At 34.4% G+C, this 18860-nt stretch overlaps 1 protein-coding gene across 6 annotated transcripts in view; it reads right to left on the reverse strand.

The window, feature by feature from the left end:
- KCNH7 (potassium voltage-gated channel subfamily H member 7) overlaps window positions 1-18860 on the reverse strand; it is a 481965-nt gene that overhangs the window by 141072 nt on the left and 322033 nt on the right. For 3 of the 6 annotated variants that reach the window (XM_015432301.4, XM_065525577.2, XM_015432300.4), the window contains exons 4-7: window positions 15971-16399; window positions 11272-11292; window positions 10818-10841; window positions 3077-3291 (exon numbers count right to left, since the gene is read on the reverse strand). In XM_015432301.4, the coding sequence (XP_015287787.1) occupies window positions 3077-3291; window positions 10818-10841; window positions 11272-11292; window positions 15971-16399 (689 nt within the window). The remainder of the gene's footprint in view (window positions 1-3076; window positions 3292-10817; window positions 10842-11271; window positions 11293-15970; window positions 16400-18860) is intronic. The other 3 variants (XM_065525576.2, XM_005573327.5, XM_005573324.5) reach the window with 2 other exon arrangements.

The following is an 18860-nucleotide window of genomic DNA, read 5'->3' on the forward strand; positions in this document are numbered from 1 at the left end:
GTTCTGGCTAGGGCAATTAGGCAAGAGAAAGAAATCAAGGGTATTCAGTTAGGAAAAGAAGAAGTCAAACTGTCCCTGTTTGCAGATGACATGATTGTATATTTAGAAAACCCCATTGTCTCAGCCCAAAATCTCCTTAAGCTGATAAGCAACTTCAGCAAAGTCTCAGGATACAAAATTAATGTGCAAAAATCACAAGCATTCTTATACACCAGTAACAGACAAACAGAGAGCCAAATCAGGAATGAACTTCCATTCACAATTGCTTCAAAGAGAATCAAATACCTAGGAATCCAACTTACAAGGGATGTAAAGGACCTCTTCAAGGAGAACTACAAACCACTGCTCAGTGAAATCAAAGAGGACACAAACAAATGGAAGAACATACCATGCTCATGGATAGGAAGAATCAATATCGTGAAAATGGCCATACTGCCCAAGGTAATTTATAGATTCAATGCCATCCCCATCAAGCTACCAATGAGTTTCTTTACAGAATTGGAAAAAACTGCTTTAAAGTTCATATGGAACCAAAAAAGAGCCCGCATCTCCAAGACAATCCTAAGTCAAAAGAACAAAGCTGGAGGCATCACGCTACCTGACTTCAAACTATACTACAAGGCTACAGTAACCAAAACAGCATGGTACTGGTACCAAAACAGAGATATAGACCAATGGAACAGAACAGAGTCCTCAGAAATAATACCACACATCTACAGCCATCTGATCTTTGACAAACCTGAGAGAAACAAGAAATGGGGAAAGGATTCCCTATTTAATAAATGGTGCTGGGAAAATTGGCTAGCCATAAGTAGAAAGCTGAAACTGGATCCTTTCCTTACTCCTTATATGAAAATTAATTCAAGATGGATTAGAGACTTAAATGTTAGACCTAATACCATAAAAACCCTAGAGGAAAACCTAGGTAGTACCATTCAGGACATAGGCATGGGCAAAGACTTCATGTCTAAAACACCAAAAGCAACAGCAGCAAAAGCCAAAATTGACAAATGGGATCTCATTAAACTAAAGAGCTTCTGCACAGCAAAAGAAACTACCATCAGAGTGAACAGGCAACCTACAGAATGGGAGAAAATTTTTGCAATCTACTCATCTGACAAAGGGCTAATATCCAGAACCACAAAGAACTCAAACAAATTTACAAGAAAAAAACAAACAACCCCATCAAAAAGTGGGCAAAGGATATGAACAGACATTTCTCAAAAGAAGACATTCATACAGCCAACAGACACATGAAAAAATGCTCATCATCACGGGCCATCAGAGAAATGCAAATCAAAACCACAATGAGATACCATCTCACACCAGTTAGAATGGCGATCATTAAAAAGTCAGGAAACAACAGGTGCTGGAGAGGTTGTGGAGAAATAGGAACACTTTTACACTGTTGGTGGGATTGTAAACCAGTTCAACCATTATGGAAAACAGTATGGCGATTCCTCAAGGATCTAGAACTAGATGTACCATATGACCCAGCCATCCCATTACTGGGTATATACACAAAGGATTATAAATTATGCTGCTATAAAGACACATGCACACGTATGTTTATTGCGGCACTATTCACAATAGCAAAGACTTGGAATCAACCCAAATGTCCATCAGTGACAGATTGGATTAAGAAAATGTGGCACATATACACCATGGAATACTATGCAGCGATAAAAAAGGATGAGTTTGTGTCCTTTGTAGGTACATGGATGCAGCTGGAAACCATCATTCTTAGCAAACTATCACAAGAACAGAAAACCAAACACCGCATGTTCTCACTCATAGGTGGGAACTGAACAATGAGATCACTTGGACTCAGGAAGGGGAACATCACACACCGGGGCCTATCATGGGGAGGGGGGAGGGGGGGGGGGGAGGGATTGCATTGGGAGTTATACCTGATGTAAATGACGAGTTGATGGGTGCAGCACACCAATAAGGCACAAGTATACATATGTAACAAACCTGCACGTTATGCACATGTACCCTACAACTTAAAGTATAATAATAATAAATAAATTAAATAAATAAATAAATAAATAAATATATTTAAAAAATAAAATAAAATATATAGGAAAGATGCTCTCAAGAATGGCAAGTATAATTTCACCTCTCAAATAAATATAGACTGCACAGGTCTATTTATAACTTGCTCATGGTCTTTTCATAGCTATTTCAGCTCACACATAAGAGGTTATCTGGAAACAGTACTATAGTTTGGTTTGTAGTGATTACAATCACAGAAAAACTTCATTAATTCAAAAACTTCAATGCTTGGGATAGAGAATGGGGGCAAGCTTGGCTTTATATTATAGCGAGTTTATGCAAAGATTTGCTAAGCAAATATACTGAGTAAATTTTTCGTAAAAGAACCGCTTGCTTGACAAATTTTAGAGTCATGAATTCTCAACAATGTAAGTGCATTGTAAGCAAAAGCTAGGTACTGCTTAGTTGGTATGTTGATATAATAAGTAGAAATCATTTTTATCTACTCTGTGAAGCAGTACGCCTGCTAGCTTTTTACCCTAGTTCAAGCTGCAGTATTTATTTGAAAACAATAAGATATTGTTCCAATAAAATGTGTTGTTTCACTGACTTTTCATCGTCTCAGACAGCTCTTTTCCCCAAGTTAACTGAACTAGATCCGACTCTATTTAGTAAAGTGCAAAAAGGATACCATAGTTCACAGCAAATCCTAATTAGTCCCCTAAAGCTTCAATAGACACATCCATTATATTAAAAAACCACGTTTTAATAATGTGAGAGTTGGCAGCCAAACAATAAGTGTCCAAACATGATGAATAGCAGGTTAACCACCTCTACGAAAGTAGGAGCTACCATGCCATGTTAGTCCATTTTTGCTTAGTCTTGTAATATATAAAATCCTAATATACAGCTTTATGAATCTGTTATATTAGAGAGTTGCCCAACATCTCAAGATAAATAGGAGTACAGATAAATGTCTTACCTCTACTGGTAGTCATTTATAAGAAAAAGAATATGTTTTAAGGTGCAGAAACAAACCTCTAAAACAGTTGAAATTGATAAGAACACTGTGTCCTACCTGGGTCACTTTCTCTGTCACATTGTGCGTTCGATCTTTAACCTTGGGTGCAATAATGGTTTTGTCTGAAGAAGGAGGAGATGAATTCTTTTTCTCAGTTTTGGCCTCTGAAAAATTCAGAGTGAGCTGTGGAATCTTGTTAATGGTGCTGTATTTGTTGAGGTTTGAATCTGATGTGGATCCCAGGAGGCTTGACTTGATATGATTAAAAGGCCCTAAAAAATAAAAAAGGAAAGTATTTGAAAGAGTAATATAAGAAGATACAGAAGAAAGAGACAGTTCTGAATACCTTGCTAATGATTCATGACCAATATGATCCTGATTTGACTGTGACTAAATGCAGCTAGCTTATACCTTGACACAGGGATTGGGTCACCTTGGGCCACATGGAATGGCATGTGAGTATCTGAGAATAAGACTGGGTTCTAGGTGTGCACTCAGAGAGCAAATGGCAGATTTAGCTGTTAATTAGTTTCTTTCATTAAAAGCTACAATAAAAGAAAAAACTACACTCTCTGTTATTGGTCAAATTCTACCTTTAAAATTTCTTACAAATTTCATTTTGTAATTTGAGGATTATTTAAGAAGGACTTACCTATGGTTAAAGTCATATTGGCCATGAAATTTCCAAATGGATTGTTTGCCCTGCTCCAATTTGTGTTACTCCCCTCTGTGTCACTGAGGAGTGACAAGCCATCTAGGCTCTTCATATGTTTCCACTACCTATATGAGATGCTCCATAGAACTTCTAAAATAGTTAAACCCAGATGAAGGAATTACAGATAAAGCTTCAGAGGGTGAAGGGCCATTTTTGTGTGAATGTGTGTACTCTAATGAAAACTCCAGGATCATATGTGGGATTTTTAGATCCTTTTTTTCCTTTCACTTATGTTTAAGTCTTGACCACTTTCTGAGAAAAAAAAAAAAAAAAGGTGCTATAAAAACCACACAAGCAGAATGCTCTGGCAAACATAACTTACAATAGAAGTGCCACAGCTAGGTAATAGGGCATGTCTGGGGTTGATAGTACCTAGTCACTTCTCGCAATCTTTCCTCCAAAGATAACTTGGCAAGGTGGCAAGACTCCTGGTTTCCTTGTTGAGGGAGTAGATTGACCAGCTATATCTTCCTTCGGGATGAATCTGTTATCTGTTGCTTATGGAGAATCAGGAAATTCTCTGAGAAGTATCTTGTGTAATGAGCAATATTACATACACTGTTATTTAGGTCTTAAAAATTAACAACAGAATTTTATAAAAATCGTGAACTCCCTATTTTTGTGCCCCAGAAAGTGGTTAAAACATAAAAATTGCATCAATAAACTTGTTAGGCAGCATAGTTGCCTTCTGTTATTTCTTTATCTGTTCAAAATGAAGTGAACCCATTTTTGGGATCAAAATGTACTTTAAGCATCAAGCAAGGTATAAACACTTTAGAATTAGAGTTAAAGATTTTGCATTTGGGACAACAATCAATCAACTCGGATCAGATATAATACTAAGAAATCAATGCTCATCATTTTGTTCATAGTCACTATGGAGGAAATCACGCTATACTTGTTCATAAAAGTTTAGACTTGTTTATTATAAAAGTGTGAAGTAATCTTAATAAATTTTCATGTATTTAACAAATACTGTGTTTCTTGAGTTGCATTTGTGTTGACTTCCTGATTCTTATCTGTGACAATGACCAAGTCCATCTAGAAGAAAAATGTCATGAGCTCTCCAGGAATTTATTGCCTCGTATGTTCTCATTTGCATATAGAACCTAACTCTCTTTTCTATTTATACAAAGATAGAAATAAGAGTAAATAGTGGCAACAAATTCATCTAGCCTTCAGATAGTTCTCTGACAGAAACTCCATTCTTCAGGCCTTTTTGGAAGTCTCCAGCCCACATCACTATTTTATTGTAATGCATACCAGGATAGTGTTTTCCTTTCTGTAGCATTCTGTAGTTGAGTTCTAGGTTTTATATCTTAATATTTACAATTTGTAAATTATGCCAGGATTTCAGGTTTCTTAGATACTGTCTTTTCCCCAACTCTAATGTCATATTTTCACTCCTTAGTTTATTTAACTAACAAGGATACTATTAAGAGATTACAGATAACAGAACTCAAATATATAGTTAAATTGTATTCAAAACCCGTAAGCTCATCTTTCCACTCTCTTTTTGTGTCATCCTTCTCTATGCTGCATTTTTGTAGCAAACTGTCCACAGAGTTGTTTAAAATTTGGCTAAATTCACGGATCATCGATGTCATCACAGATTCTACAATGTTAATAGAGAGAAAGACACTGTTGATCTACTTTAATTGCCCTTGTGACCAGTTCCAATAAACTCCACTGAACTGGCTACACTTATATAAGCAGGTGATTTCAACTATGGTAGTATTTCACTCTAGGGGAGATTTGTGGCAGCATTTTTTGTCATCACAATTATGAAAGAATTTCAATGTCACAATTCTCCTTGCCTTAAAGAATTACCTTACCTGCCTCAAGGGCATTCATGCAGGCGAAAAGCCTGTTTATTCATGAATTGAGCCTTAAAACTAACTGTTTCACATATAAACACTGCAATGTGCTTTTTACATGATTTTAATATAAATTGAAATTTCCAGAGCTACAATTTCCATGTAGAGGTAAGAATATATATTGTTTTATTTAGAACTTTGTCAGAAATCGCTCACCATTTTGGATAATTACGCCACTTAGAGCTACACTCCTTGTGGCACTTGAGTGGCCAATAGAAAATTTTAGAGTTTAGATTACAATCTGTGTTTGGATCTGTCATTTGCAAATATGTAAGATAAGAGACTTGAGTGTTCTTTATCAGTGTTGCAACCAAATATTGTTAAATTTTCAGAGAATTACCAAAATCACACTAATAAAAGTTCCTTCAAAAATATTTTATATAAATATCCTCCTATATATTTAAAATGATATGATACTATGAAAAGGAACCTATGTCTTAAAAATGAATCACTTGTAATTATTTATTTGTCTTTGGGTTGCCTGTTGGTTTTCAGTCTCATTCTCAAAACTCCCTGCAGATCTACCACAACTTCTCTATAATGTCTCAATTGCCATTTCATTTTCCATTCCATCTTCGGTTTCTCCTTACATAACAAAGCGTGTTTGCAGGGTTTTTTTTTTTATGTATTAGAGGATGAATGTATGTCCTGACATCTAGTGGGATTTCTTTCTTCTGTGTAATTCACTACTATTGCATTATATCACGGAAAGTATCATTTTGACACTACCATTAAAAGCAAGAGCTAGATCCTTTCTGAGACTACCATACTTCCTTATTTTCCCTTCAGCTTGTATTGATATATCAATCATAATTAAATTTTAGTTACTTCCCATTTTAAAAATTCATGTATAAATAAGTCTGATATAATTCTTGACTCCAATGGTGGTTTTGATTATGCTACCCATCCATACTCCTGCTGACCATTTTATCTGGTACCTGTATGGAATATTTTCTCATGTACTTAATGCTTTTAAAACCAAATTTTCTTCATGTGTCTAATTATTGCATTATGTTTTCTAGTGCAGTTATATTTGAACACTAACATTTTGAAATAAATATTTTATTGTAAAGTGCTTTTCTTTTATTTCTCCTGTGTATTCCAGTTAGGGAATCACATTGATATTTTAGAAATAGGTTAAATTATCTCCGAGTTCAATTTCAGGATAGCAAATGAGTATAACGAAGTATTTATTGAGACAAGGAGACATAGGATCTGATATGATTGAGAAACTGGTTGATAAAATGTCATACTCAAATTTAGCCTCAGAATTTGCAACTTCATTGCATTCACTATTTTAGCTTCTCTTATTTGCAGGTGGAAAAACCCTCTAAACTCTTACTCTCTTCCAGGTTTGTTTTTTTTTCTCTTAGTCTTAAAGAGTTAATCCACATTTTCTTTTAATCTATATTTTAATTAATTCAGTAAAACTTAAAATATTACTTAAAATAACTTGTGAAAGCTACTTAGATAAGGCATTTAAAATTTATTTCATGCTGTATAAAAAAGATAATTATGCTTCTTTCTAGTGATTTTAAAGCAGATGTTTAAATGCAGAAGACTTCTAGAGTCTTCAAGATGATCAATGTTGACTTAGGTTCCTCTAAGCCCATCAAAATGCAAATGAAAAAGATTTCAACATTTTAACTAAGGTAGGTATTAACAATATCCTTATTTCACCAATTGTAAACCTAAGCGGACAGAATATGAGGCCAGAAAAGAATAAGAATAAAGGACCAGAATACAGGGTTTCCTACCTCCTACGTCTATATTCAGAGAGGCCTTGGTTGAGGATTTAAAGGTGAAAGGCAGCCTCACTGAGAGTGATCATGAACAGATGGGATTTAGGATTCTAATGAAAGAAAGGAGAATAACCTGAAAAACAAAGTAAATAAATTTAAAGGAAATGAATGGGCAGAAATAGGGGGAAATAAGAGATTCAATAGAAAGTCATGTAAAACTCAAAAGCATAGAGGAGTACTTGATGTTCTTCAGAGAAGCATTTGCAAGATGGATGACCAGGTTACATTTTTCAATATATTAAGAGAAGGTGGAAAACAGGTGACCAAGTAGACTAAACCAACAGCTGGAGAGTGCTTTAATATATTTCAAGTGTCTGATTAAACATAAAGTAGGCCAATTTCCAGCTGCAAAGGAATACCTACATTTAGACAAGAAGCTAGAGGCTAAAGCAACAACTGGGAAGAATTTTAGATTAAAGATATTTAAAATTTGTATGATGAGGCTATTTAAATTATCATGAGATATGAGATGCTAAAGGAGAATATATTTTTCTTTTAGATGGTGCTGGAAACATAGCTAAGGGCATCTGATAGATTAAAAGAAAATAATACTACTTTAAAAAATCGTTTTGGAGGGAAAAATATGATAGGAAAGAAGGAAACCAGACAGAAAAAGGTTGTTTTTAAATCATCAGGTATTTGTACAACATATCTTAGGGCACTGAGTTTATTTAGCTAAAGTTTAATAAAACCCAAATTGCTGAAGTGACTTAACATGAGAGAAGATGCAAATGCAGTGTTTAATAATTAAACTTTGTAGAAGAACACTGTCAATAAGTATAAGGCAACCAGTTTAGCACTTAGAAAGATGCATAAGAAGTAATCATCAAATTATTTTTCTTCATATTGTCTGTTCCAGTGAATGACATATTATTGCAGGAGTAAACTGTTATCATTGAAAATCAATTTGCAAATCCTCATCAGATGACAAGATACTGGGTAATGGCCAATGCATCCTATGAGAAACAAGTTGTATTAGATTAATTTATTTCATTTGTGAGCCATATAGGCTAGAGAGGAAGTAAAAGCTGTAACAAACCTGTGAAGTAGTTTTACTTCAGAGTCATAGGACAGATTCATAGACAAATTGGCAATGGAACACACCAATGTCAGAGGGAAGCAGGGTTACTTGGGATAACAAGGAGGCAGAAGCATTAAAGGGGCAAAATTGTGTTATGACTTATTTACGAAATAGAGAAAGTGAGGTAGATTTTTATTGATGACTTGTAAAGCAAAATAGACAGAAAAGCCACCAAGTTTGAGGTAAAAATTAGTATATGAGTGATGGATGTAGGATTAGGTCCTCTCACATATTAGAGAAGTTGTTAAATTATCATATATACATATAGCAGGATGTGCAATTTATTTGAAATAACTTTTCCACTCTTTGACAATGGTTTACACTTTTAAAAAGAACTTTGAAGTGTGAGCTTAAGGAGTCAGAATACTAAGAAAATTTATTAAAGGGAAATGAAATAGATCCTAAGAACGAAGATTAAGTGGAAATTAGTTTTAGAAAAAAGACTGAGTATCAATTTGCTGTCTTTTTACTGTGATATTGCATCATGATTAGCAGTAGTCAGCTAGTATCTCTGTCTAGTAGAGACAGATGAAGGGGAAAAAATTCATATCAGAAAGAAGGATTTAGGTTAGCTCTTTGTGTAACAGGCACTAACACAGACTTCCCGAGAAAGCTAAAGAATGGCATCCTCTGGAGATAAATGTACCACCTGTACAAGGTATTTAGCCAATACCTCACCTGACATAAATAAACCAGATGCTCTTGAAGACATTACCAACACATTCCTAAATTATTTATTTAATTCTGATAAATAAATGTTTTTTTGGTTGAATTAAATATTGAAATAATTAATTATAATTATGAATTTTGTACACAAAGCAGGGTGGAAACCTGCATGTTTTTAGTCTTTTATTTAGATCTGGTATAGAAGCAAAGCCAAACAAACTTAAAATGCACACTTAATGTATGGTCCTGTACCTAATTAACAAGGTTAATGGCTTTGTGAAAAATCTTAGAGGCAGACACTTAAACATTGTTAATAGTTTTCAAAACCAGAGCTTGAAAAAAGTAATGAAGGCTTTGCAGTGAAAATTTACATTAAATTTCATTACGTTTGCAAATGCTTTCTCCAATTTGGGGATAGAACTTCTTAAGTATTAATATGTGAAAACTTTCTACAATAGTTTAGAGATTTGTAATGCAAAATTCTGACTTTGATGATTCTACCATATACTTTAAATTGTGATTGTAAAATTGATGTCAATCTGAAATGTATGTAATAAATAAAGAACATCTGTATTCAAAGACTACTCCTATTAAAAATGAGAGAGTTGAGAAAAAAGGTTGGAGAGTAAATGAATTATTTTATGACACTAAAATAAAATAGCTGTACTTTGACATATATGTGAACTAGTAGTTTGAAAGTTAAACAAGTCCAATTCTCTATTTGTTGAGAAAAATTAGGTTCATTTATCACTACATTTAAAAATCACTAGAAAATTAATTAATGCCTACTAATTTACTGACAATTGTTAAATTCTAAAGCTAGTTGGCCAGAACTATCTGTATCGTGCTTCTTGAGGTTGCGTTCTGAATTATGTCAATGCAAACCACTGCACACAGTTGACACTATTCTCTCCCTTTTAGAAATCACAGTGGACAGGCCAAAAAAAAAAAAAAAAAAAGAATAATGATGTAGGTGAAATCCCGCCCCACTATTTGGGTCAACCTGCATAGACCCTTTTTAAAGTGCTTACAAAATAAAATTGGGTTGGGTTTGGGGGGATACTGCCATAATTTCCCTGATTTTCAAATTTCCCTAGGTTGCTGACCAAGCATTTTTGGTCCCTAGTCTATTAATTCATAACCATCATCAGTTCTGAATTATTTTAGGGAAGCAAGTGAGAAATCAATATACAAAATTGCACAGTGGTCAGTGTACCAGTGACATTTAAGAGAGAGTGGTCAAAACAGTGAATTCTAAGTAATGACGGTTACTGGTGGAGACGTGTTCATGCAACACACATGCACAAAATAAGTCACGATCACCATTTGCACACCCACAGCAGCATGCACGGCCTATGTTGAAAGACCAGGCCCCAATGGTTTTCAATTTGATGATAATAATACGGTTATTATATTTTGTGATCCTTGTATCTACTATGATACAGTAGAAAACAGAAGTGAATTTCAAATTTTTAGCCCAATCCAAATTTATCCAGACTATTTCCAGTTAAAAGTAACCCTCTGGGAGTTGTAGGTCATGCCAGTGATTTCAGGCTAATATAGAACACAATTAAAATGATTAAAATATAATAGAGAAAAATAGAAAACGACTATCATGCATATATAGTTTACTACTACAGTAAGCTGAAAACCATACCCCCTGCCATCCAGGAACGTGAAACTAGTTTTGAGGAAACAAAAGAGGAACAAGTGAAGTGATGCTGTCATGTAGCACTTTGCTTATTTTATTTAATCTTGCACTCAAAATTGTTGTTTTCCTGAAATAGGCTTTTGTGCCTCTGTCACATCAGAATATATTTAGCTTGAGGTTTGTGTTTTTCCAAATAATTTAAATATTTAGGAAGTATTCATTGTCAACCTAGGCTTATAGTTCTTGCAGGCAAAAGGAGCTCATAATCATTTTGGTGACGCAGCAGAGAAATAATAATGTCTCTAGCAAAATCAAGCCATGATGTCTCCACCAGGCACCCCGAATAGCTAAGGGCAGCATGAAGATGTTGCATTGAACAGGGCATACAGCAGGCAAGTTAACATGCCGAGTAAAGGGGCACGTTGAGCATCAGATGGTGAAATTTGAGTTTGTACATTACCTTTGACATTGCGACCATTGTCTGTTTTGAGCACATAAGGATAAAAAAGAGAAATATAAAAAGAAGACTAAAATTATATTACATACACTGAATCACCTGTATAAAAACAATCAGAGAAATCAGAATATGATGGAAAATTTCTCTTTAATTGAAATTAACATTGTGTACTATTCCACCAAGTAACATGCATATACTAAAAATAGTATCTGTCATAATATACATTCTTATTTAAATATGTGAAGCATTTATCTCAATTTCAATGGATTCCAAAGTACAGATTTTATAATTATGACAGTTTAGAAACAGATTTCCCCAGATGCTGCAGTTGTGACAAAACTTTCAACCTTGTCAACAGCCAATTTTAGTGTCTCCTCAACTGTCACTGAGAATATACTCAAAGGAAGACTCCACGTTTTGCATGTTAAGTAATATTTTGCATATAATTTAACCCAGTATGTTAATAAGGAAAATGTTTCTAAGATAACAGTTCCTTCCCTCCCTCCCTCCCTCTCTCCCTCCCTTTCTTTCCTTCAGGACAAGGTCTGGCTATATCTCTCTGGATGGACTTGAACTCCTAGGCTCAAGAATCCTCGTGCCTTAGCCTCCTTAGTAGCTGTGACTACAACCACACCACTCTGCCTGGCTCCACTGTGCCTGGCTCCAACTTACATTATTAAACACAATTTTATTAACTGCCCTCCTCCAAATGTTCTTCAATATATATTTTAAAAATAGCAAATATAACTCAAAGAGTCATTCTTAGACAAAAATAATTGTTAGATATAAATGAAAGATTAGATTGTTTTAAAAAATGTTAACATATTAATGTCACAATGAATTCAGTGTAATTACTAGAATATTGAAAAATGTTATTTGTAATAAAATGGGCTTTTTTAAAATCTGAGTTAAATATTTTCAGATTTATTTTGAGATCAACAATCTAAATGTTGCATACTTGCCACTAACAAAATATGCATTACTAGCTATGAAACACACAAGCTTAAAATAAATGTCTCTGTCGTATCAAAACCATTCAAATATATCCAAGATTTGAAAAATCTGTTCAGCATTTTGTTGATATCTATGCTAACACTGTGCCCATTTAAAATCTTGGAATATATCATAATAATTTCAAAGCTTACAACTGAAATAATTCTAAGAGTGTGGTATAATGAATTGCTCGTAGACATTGCATTGGACAAAGACATACAAATAAAACTGTGGCCTTAGATAACAACTCCCTTTCCACTTGGAGAGAATCACATAAAACAAATAGAGATAGTGGAAGAGATCTTGATTACCCAGAATAAATGTGTCTACCAGAAGCTGGGTCCAAAAACCATTAGTAAAGTAACAACTGCTTGCAAGTAGTTATAAATTACAACTGTACTTATTAAACCTAAAAATTATATATAAACATTTACCAATTCCAAGAAAACTAACAAAACATTACATTATGTAGTTATTACAGCTTTGACCTTCCAAGGCAGAGTATGGCTTGTGCACTGGTCTTAGCTGAGATCTGCTTGTTATCCTTCCATGACAATGTAAGTACAGAAATTGGAGTAAATATTTAGAAACTTTTGTAGCAGTTTGGTAGAGTAATTTCATGTCTGATTAATAATAAAACAACTGGGGTTTATATTTTGTGTCTATTTTTTACATTTCATTATTCTAGTAGTACATTTTTATTGAATTCACAAATGTATTGGTCAGTGATGAATTAGAAAACAAAATTCTAGTTCTTCATCAAAGATGGTTTGAAAAGTATCGTTCTAAGGTACTTGATAATGTGGATTAAATGAGAGGATAAAGTAAAATATTATTCATTAATGTATCTGCAAAATATTTAAAGTTCTGTGAAGATAGCCTGTACAGGAGAATGTTTTTATTTATTTGAATGAGGAGACAACAATCAGACTTTGAAATCTTGTGCATTATTTCACCTGTTAGTCAGTTACATGAATTCATAAAACTAAAATCACGTCTAAAAGTTTTCCATCTTTCCTTATCAATGGCTCTATTTGTAAAATATACCGAATTACAAAGTCTTAGGAAATATAGTTTCTTTTTTGCTAATCGTGATTTTGTAGCTAAAATTGCTCTAAAGATGAAGGATAAAATACCCTCTGAATTTATCAATCTGTAGTCACATGTCGTCTATAGCATAATCTATAAGAAAGTAATACTTTTTTTGAAAACAGCTTACTTTGGGTGAGGGAGAAAAATCGAGGATGATCTAGCACCAAATGTTTATTGTACCTGTACTGAGAAATCCAAAAATATTAAATCATTCTTTCTCATAATTGTATCAGTAACTGTGCACTAAATGGAGATCATATAAATTAAAACAATGAAGTTAAATCAAGAAATCTAATCTAAACTACTTAGCACCACTGTTCAAACACAGGCTAAGTCAGTACAATGCACTGATTACATATCAGTTTGATTTTCAAATTTATTGTTTTTGAATTTTACTATACTACTGTTATAGAAGTCAGGATCTCTCTAGGGAATCACTGAAAGGTCAACTTCTGAAAAGTCAGTATGATTGCTAAAAGTGACTACACTAACTAAACTAGCTAAAACATATGCTGGCCATTTGAATTACCATATTGAATTTACCAGTCATGTTTAGCCACAGGACTCACTGATCAAAGATCAAATTCTAGTGGTTTCATTCTGTCAGGAAATAGTGAGTCTGCCATTACTAAATGGGCTAGGACCTTAGATGATTATCCAATTTGGGAATTGGCCTTATATTTTCTTTTTTCCTTTTGACCCTCTTTGGCCCACAGATTAAAAGGATGTGTTAATTGTTCTTGTATCTTTTTCTGAGCTATCAATTTATCTTTCTTTGAACTTTTTCCTGCCAACTCATCCTTTCACCTCTTTTGCCTTCTCTACTTCATGGTGTCCTTTAGATAAAGATCCTCTATACGATTTACTCTTAAGACTTCAGTTTAACTTCAGAGTATGATGGAGCAGATAACTCATTATTTTCTGATCTGCATGATTTTGAAACAGAACTCACAAGCACAGTCCTCTCAACATCACATGGTCTTCTCAATGTCACACCAATATTTATCAAGTATCTGCCATGAAGTAGACAATTGTGCTAGATACTAAGGGTGCAGAGCTCACTATGCCAGAGTGCCTATCCTGGAGGAGCTCACAGCAACATAATTGTTTGTTTACATATCTGACAAGAATGACAGACATATAATACACAATAAATATAAAATGCAATCCATGCTACACTATATGTAAATATTGGTTTGTAAACTTGAGTGTGAAATGATTTAATTCTTCTGGTTTGGGAAGGGGGAAATGGGTCCCTGACGCTGAGTGGTAGTATAAGGAGGGACAAAGTGGGGAAGAGTATTCTAGGCATAACAAAGTAATGAAGCAAGAAAACACATGTTACATTTTTGGGAAAAGGCAAATTATATCCGTGCAGGTGTAGAATAGAGTATGTAGTAGGGAAAAGAGTCTTGCTGGGGCTAGAAATTAGGCTGGAAAAATAAGCGTGATCAGCTGACAAAGTGCTTAACACCTCACACTAAGAATTAATGTTTTAAAGACAAAACCAGCAACAGCTTGGACAGCCAGTATCTCAAGAACCCAAATCTATGGGAATCTGAAAAGTGGGTCTGCTGTACCCGTGCCGAGAACTTTGATTCTCAGACTCCCTGGGGAAAGTCAAGAGATTCAACAGACTCCTCCTATGGCAAGGTTTCATGGAGGAGCAGGAGTGAGGGAAGAAAAATATTGCATGAATTTGATTGTAGACTATGGAGACAGGCAGTCCTGAGTTTGAAGCCAGGCTCTGACACTGACTAGCTCTGTAACCTTAGTCTAGTTATTTATTTAACGTATCTAAGCCTCTGTTTCCTCACTTATTAAATAGGGCTTAAAAATGATTCCTAATTTGGGTTTGTTATGAGAGTAAAATGAGACTTAATGTGTGTCAAGCACTTACATTGCCTCAGACATAGTAAGTACTTAACCAATGTTATCAATTACTGTGTTCATGATGAATTGTTTCTGCCATTGCTTTTTAAGTATTCTTAATTTCACTACTGGCTAATATAAGAATGTGAACATAAAGAGGTCAGGGAGAAATAAATTCTGATTTGCTTTTCCAGTTGATTTTGGTTGAGATCAGGACTTTCAGGATTTTTTTTCCCTTTACATTTTTTCCCCTTCTTCCTACCTACCTTGCACCCCTGTCAGCTTACAGCTTTCTGATCACTCAGTACATCACGGTTCCTATGCTGCTCCCTTTGGAAAGAGTCGGTCAATGAACTAGCCCTCTGATGGCACAAATTCTTTCTTCCAGGGCATGATCATTTGCTAAATGCAGCAAAATTAATTATGCTTGAGATGATAGTGTTCATCACCTAAGCGCATGTTATAATAAGCATTAATTAATTAACACTCCATGTGGTAGGCAGATAATGGTTATCATACTATTTCAGAAATACAGATAAAGAAGCCAGAAGAAACTAAATTACTCATTAGGGTTCAAAGAGGAAATCAGTAACAACTCTGAGTGTAGGACTCAGATTTTTAATAGCCTTTAATCACATTTCTTTCCCCAATGCATAGGGATTATTGTTGAAATTTAAAACGATATGCAAATAATCATTTATTACCCGTGAATATACGTTTCCATTTTTAAAAAAATCAAACATACCTTCGCTGGCATGTCGGTCTCTAAATATGTTCTTGGGATGGACGCTGAATCCTTCTATATCATGAACTGAAGATGCTCTCCGTATACTACATAAGCTTTCCCTTGATCTGGAATGGGACAGCTGGGAACTTGACTGCAGCATGTCAGGGTAGAGTCGGTCCCATTGTCTTTTGGGAGAGGAATGGTCAAGAGGTCCGGATATATTCACCAAGGGAGAACATTTGCTGGGCTGTATCAAAGCTTTTGTGTCATCTGCTTCAGAAGGGCTGCAGCTTTCTTTTGTAGGAGACTTAAAGTGCTTCATGGCTACCGAATCATCGCTGTGTTTAGATGAATCGATGACTACCACATCGGGGTCTTCTTGTGGTAAGGACTGCTTTCTGTAAGTGAGAACTCGCAGACCAGGGAACTTGAACCCGAAAAATTTCCCTATAAATGGAGACAGGAGAGAGCATTATTATAAGGTAAATGATATATCTTGTAACAAAAACAAACATTGTTGACTCATTTAAACACCATATAAAAATAATTATGAATCAATGGTTATAGTTGGAATAAGGGATATTGTAGAAAACTTCTCTGAGACCAATGTGAAGCATCATATAAGTAATAAGAAAACAGCAAATAATTTTATCATGTTTCTGATGATTAGATCCACATCAGTGACATAAAATTATATGGATGACAGGAGACTTTTAGTTTTAATAAAATAAAAACATGCATCCACTATACATCCACTTTTCTAGGGAAATTGAAGGATGAACAGAGTTTTAAGGAAATATGATCTAGGGCATCATAAGTCCAGGGATAGACACAGGAGTGAGTACAGCCTATGTACATGTGTGGGTGATGGAGGGCTAATGTGTTGGAGCAGGCAGGAAGGAAGTGAGGTGAGGTAAAGAATAGACCTTGTATATTTAGAAGATTTGTACTGAATAATATTGTGAGTCAAGTTTGGGTGGAAAAAGTGGGGTCAACTGTGTATGAGAGGTTTATCATTCCATCTGGAATTCTTAAGGACTTTTGGTTTTAAAGAGAAATGCACCATACTGGTAAAGATTTCTTTTTCCTGTTTTCTTTTCTTTTTTTTTGGCTCCAAAATTGGATAGTATGGCATATAATGTTATGTCTGTCTCAGAGTGGTTGATTCACAGAAGGACAACTAAATATAAACTTTAAAGAGCAGATGTTAAAAGTTAAAATACTAACTATAAATATAACATTAAAATATTAAACTTTAATTGTTAGGTATATAAACTCACTAGTAGTAAAAACTGCAAAGCAAAACAAGAGGATATAATTTTTATAGTCTTCAATTTTGCAGTAAATGAAAGAAAGCATAACATCTAGTGCTAGCAAAGAATACTGGGGAGCATTCTGACATTTTGGTGGTGGGATTGCAGATTACTACAAACTCTTTGGAAAGTCTTCAGACAATATCTATTAAAATGAAAAAACATACACTTTTATTTTGACTCAGTTATCCACATGTGGGATATTGCAAAGGCATAAAAATGAGAAACAATTGGATTATCCATTAGAAGGAGAATTACTGAATAAATTATGGCATTTTTATTATTTGGAATCCTACGATATTCTTTAAAAGGTTGCTCAAATATAATGTTAAGTAAAAAAAAGCAAGTTTAAATTCCACGTGTTCACATAATTTTCATCAAAATAAAACAACAGCTTATATTTGTTCATATATTTGTATTGAAAGTTTCAAACTTTTAATGTTGACTAGCTCAGTGGGTGGGTTTGGAAGTAGGGAGGTATAGTGTATTGCATTCTTCTTTATATATCTTTTTTTATGTCAAGCATGCATTTGTTTATAAACAAAAAACTAATAAAGTAAAACTTTCACTCCTCAAATAACATAAAAACAGAGGGCAAAGTATCCAAACAATAATCTGTCATTTTTATTGTCCCCACAGTAGTCTAGGTCCACATTACCCATGGCTTTACAATTACACACTGACCTTAAGTCAGTCAACTTAAATCTTTGAGTTGCAATATTAACTACCTTCTTATATTATTTAAATGTCATAGACACCATTATCTTTAATAGATTTACTATGAACTTTTCCTCAATGCATTGAAGATGCTTCTAAAACATGGAAGAACACTCTCAAAACTCACAAACATTTCTCCATGTTGAGTATACTCTCCCAGTGGATGGTTTTTTTCTATATCCACATATTCAATTCTGTCTTCAGTCCAATGACTCCTAAATATATATCTCCAGCCCAGACCTCTCCTCTGCGTTCCAAAACTGTATATCTAATAGACTCATCAACATCTCCACTTGAAAGACACCTTACAATCTTATAACAAGTCCAGTTTCATAATCTGACCCTTCAAGCCCAGGCTTTTGTTTTTCTTCTTTTTTTTTTTTTTTTTTTTTTTTGTGAATGGAATCCATCCAGTCATATAAACCTGAGATTTAAGGACCATTCTAGATACTGTTCTCTCTCTCCCACTCATCCCCAATATTCCATTAATATCAATCCCTTAATTGTGTTCATTTCGCCTCCTGAACGTCTATTTTCATTTCTCTCATCTTCACTGCTCCTACATCTTTCCAAGATACTATACTGGTTCACAAGATTTCCTGCAAAAGAATCCCAATCACTCTTCACATTTGTACCTTTATTGTCCACCCTTAAAACTAATAATTTTTATCTTTAAATAATAAATAAATTTTATCTTTTAAAAAATTTAGAGGATGGGCACATTGGTTTATGCCTGTAATGCCAGCACTTTGTGAAGAAAAGGCATAATGCTCTCTAGAGGTCAGCCATTTGAGACAAATCTGGGGAACAGAGCAAGACCCCCCATCTCTACAAAAAAAAAAAAATAGCTAGGTATGGTGGTATATGGCTGTAGTCCT

Source organism: Macaca fascicularis, chromosome 12 (genome assembly GCF_037993035.2).
Source record: "Macaca fascicularis isolate 582-1 chromosome 12, T2T-MFA8v1.1".
Lineage (NCBI taxonomy): Eukaryota > Metazoa > Chordata > Mammalia > Primates > Cercopithecidae > Macaca > Macaca fascicularis.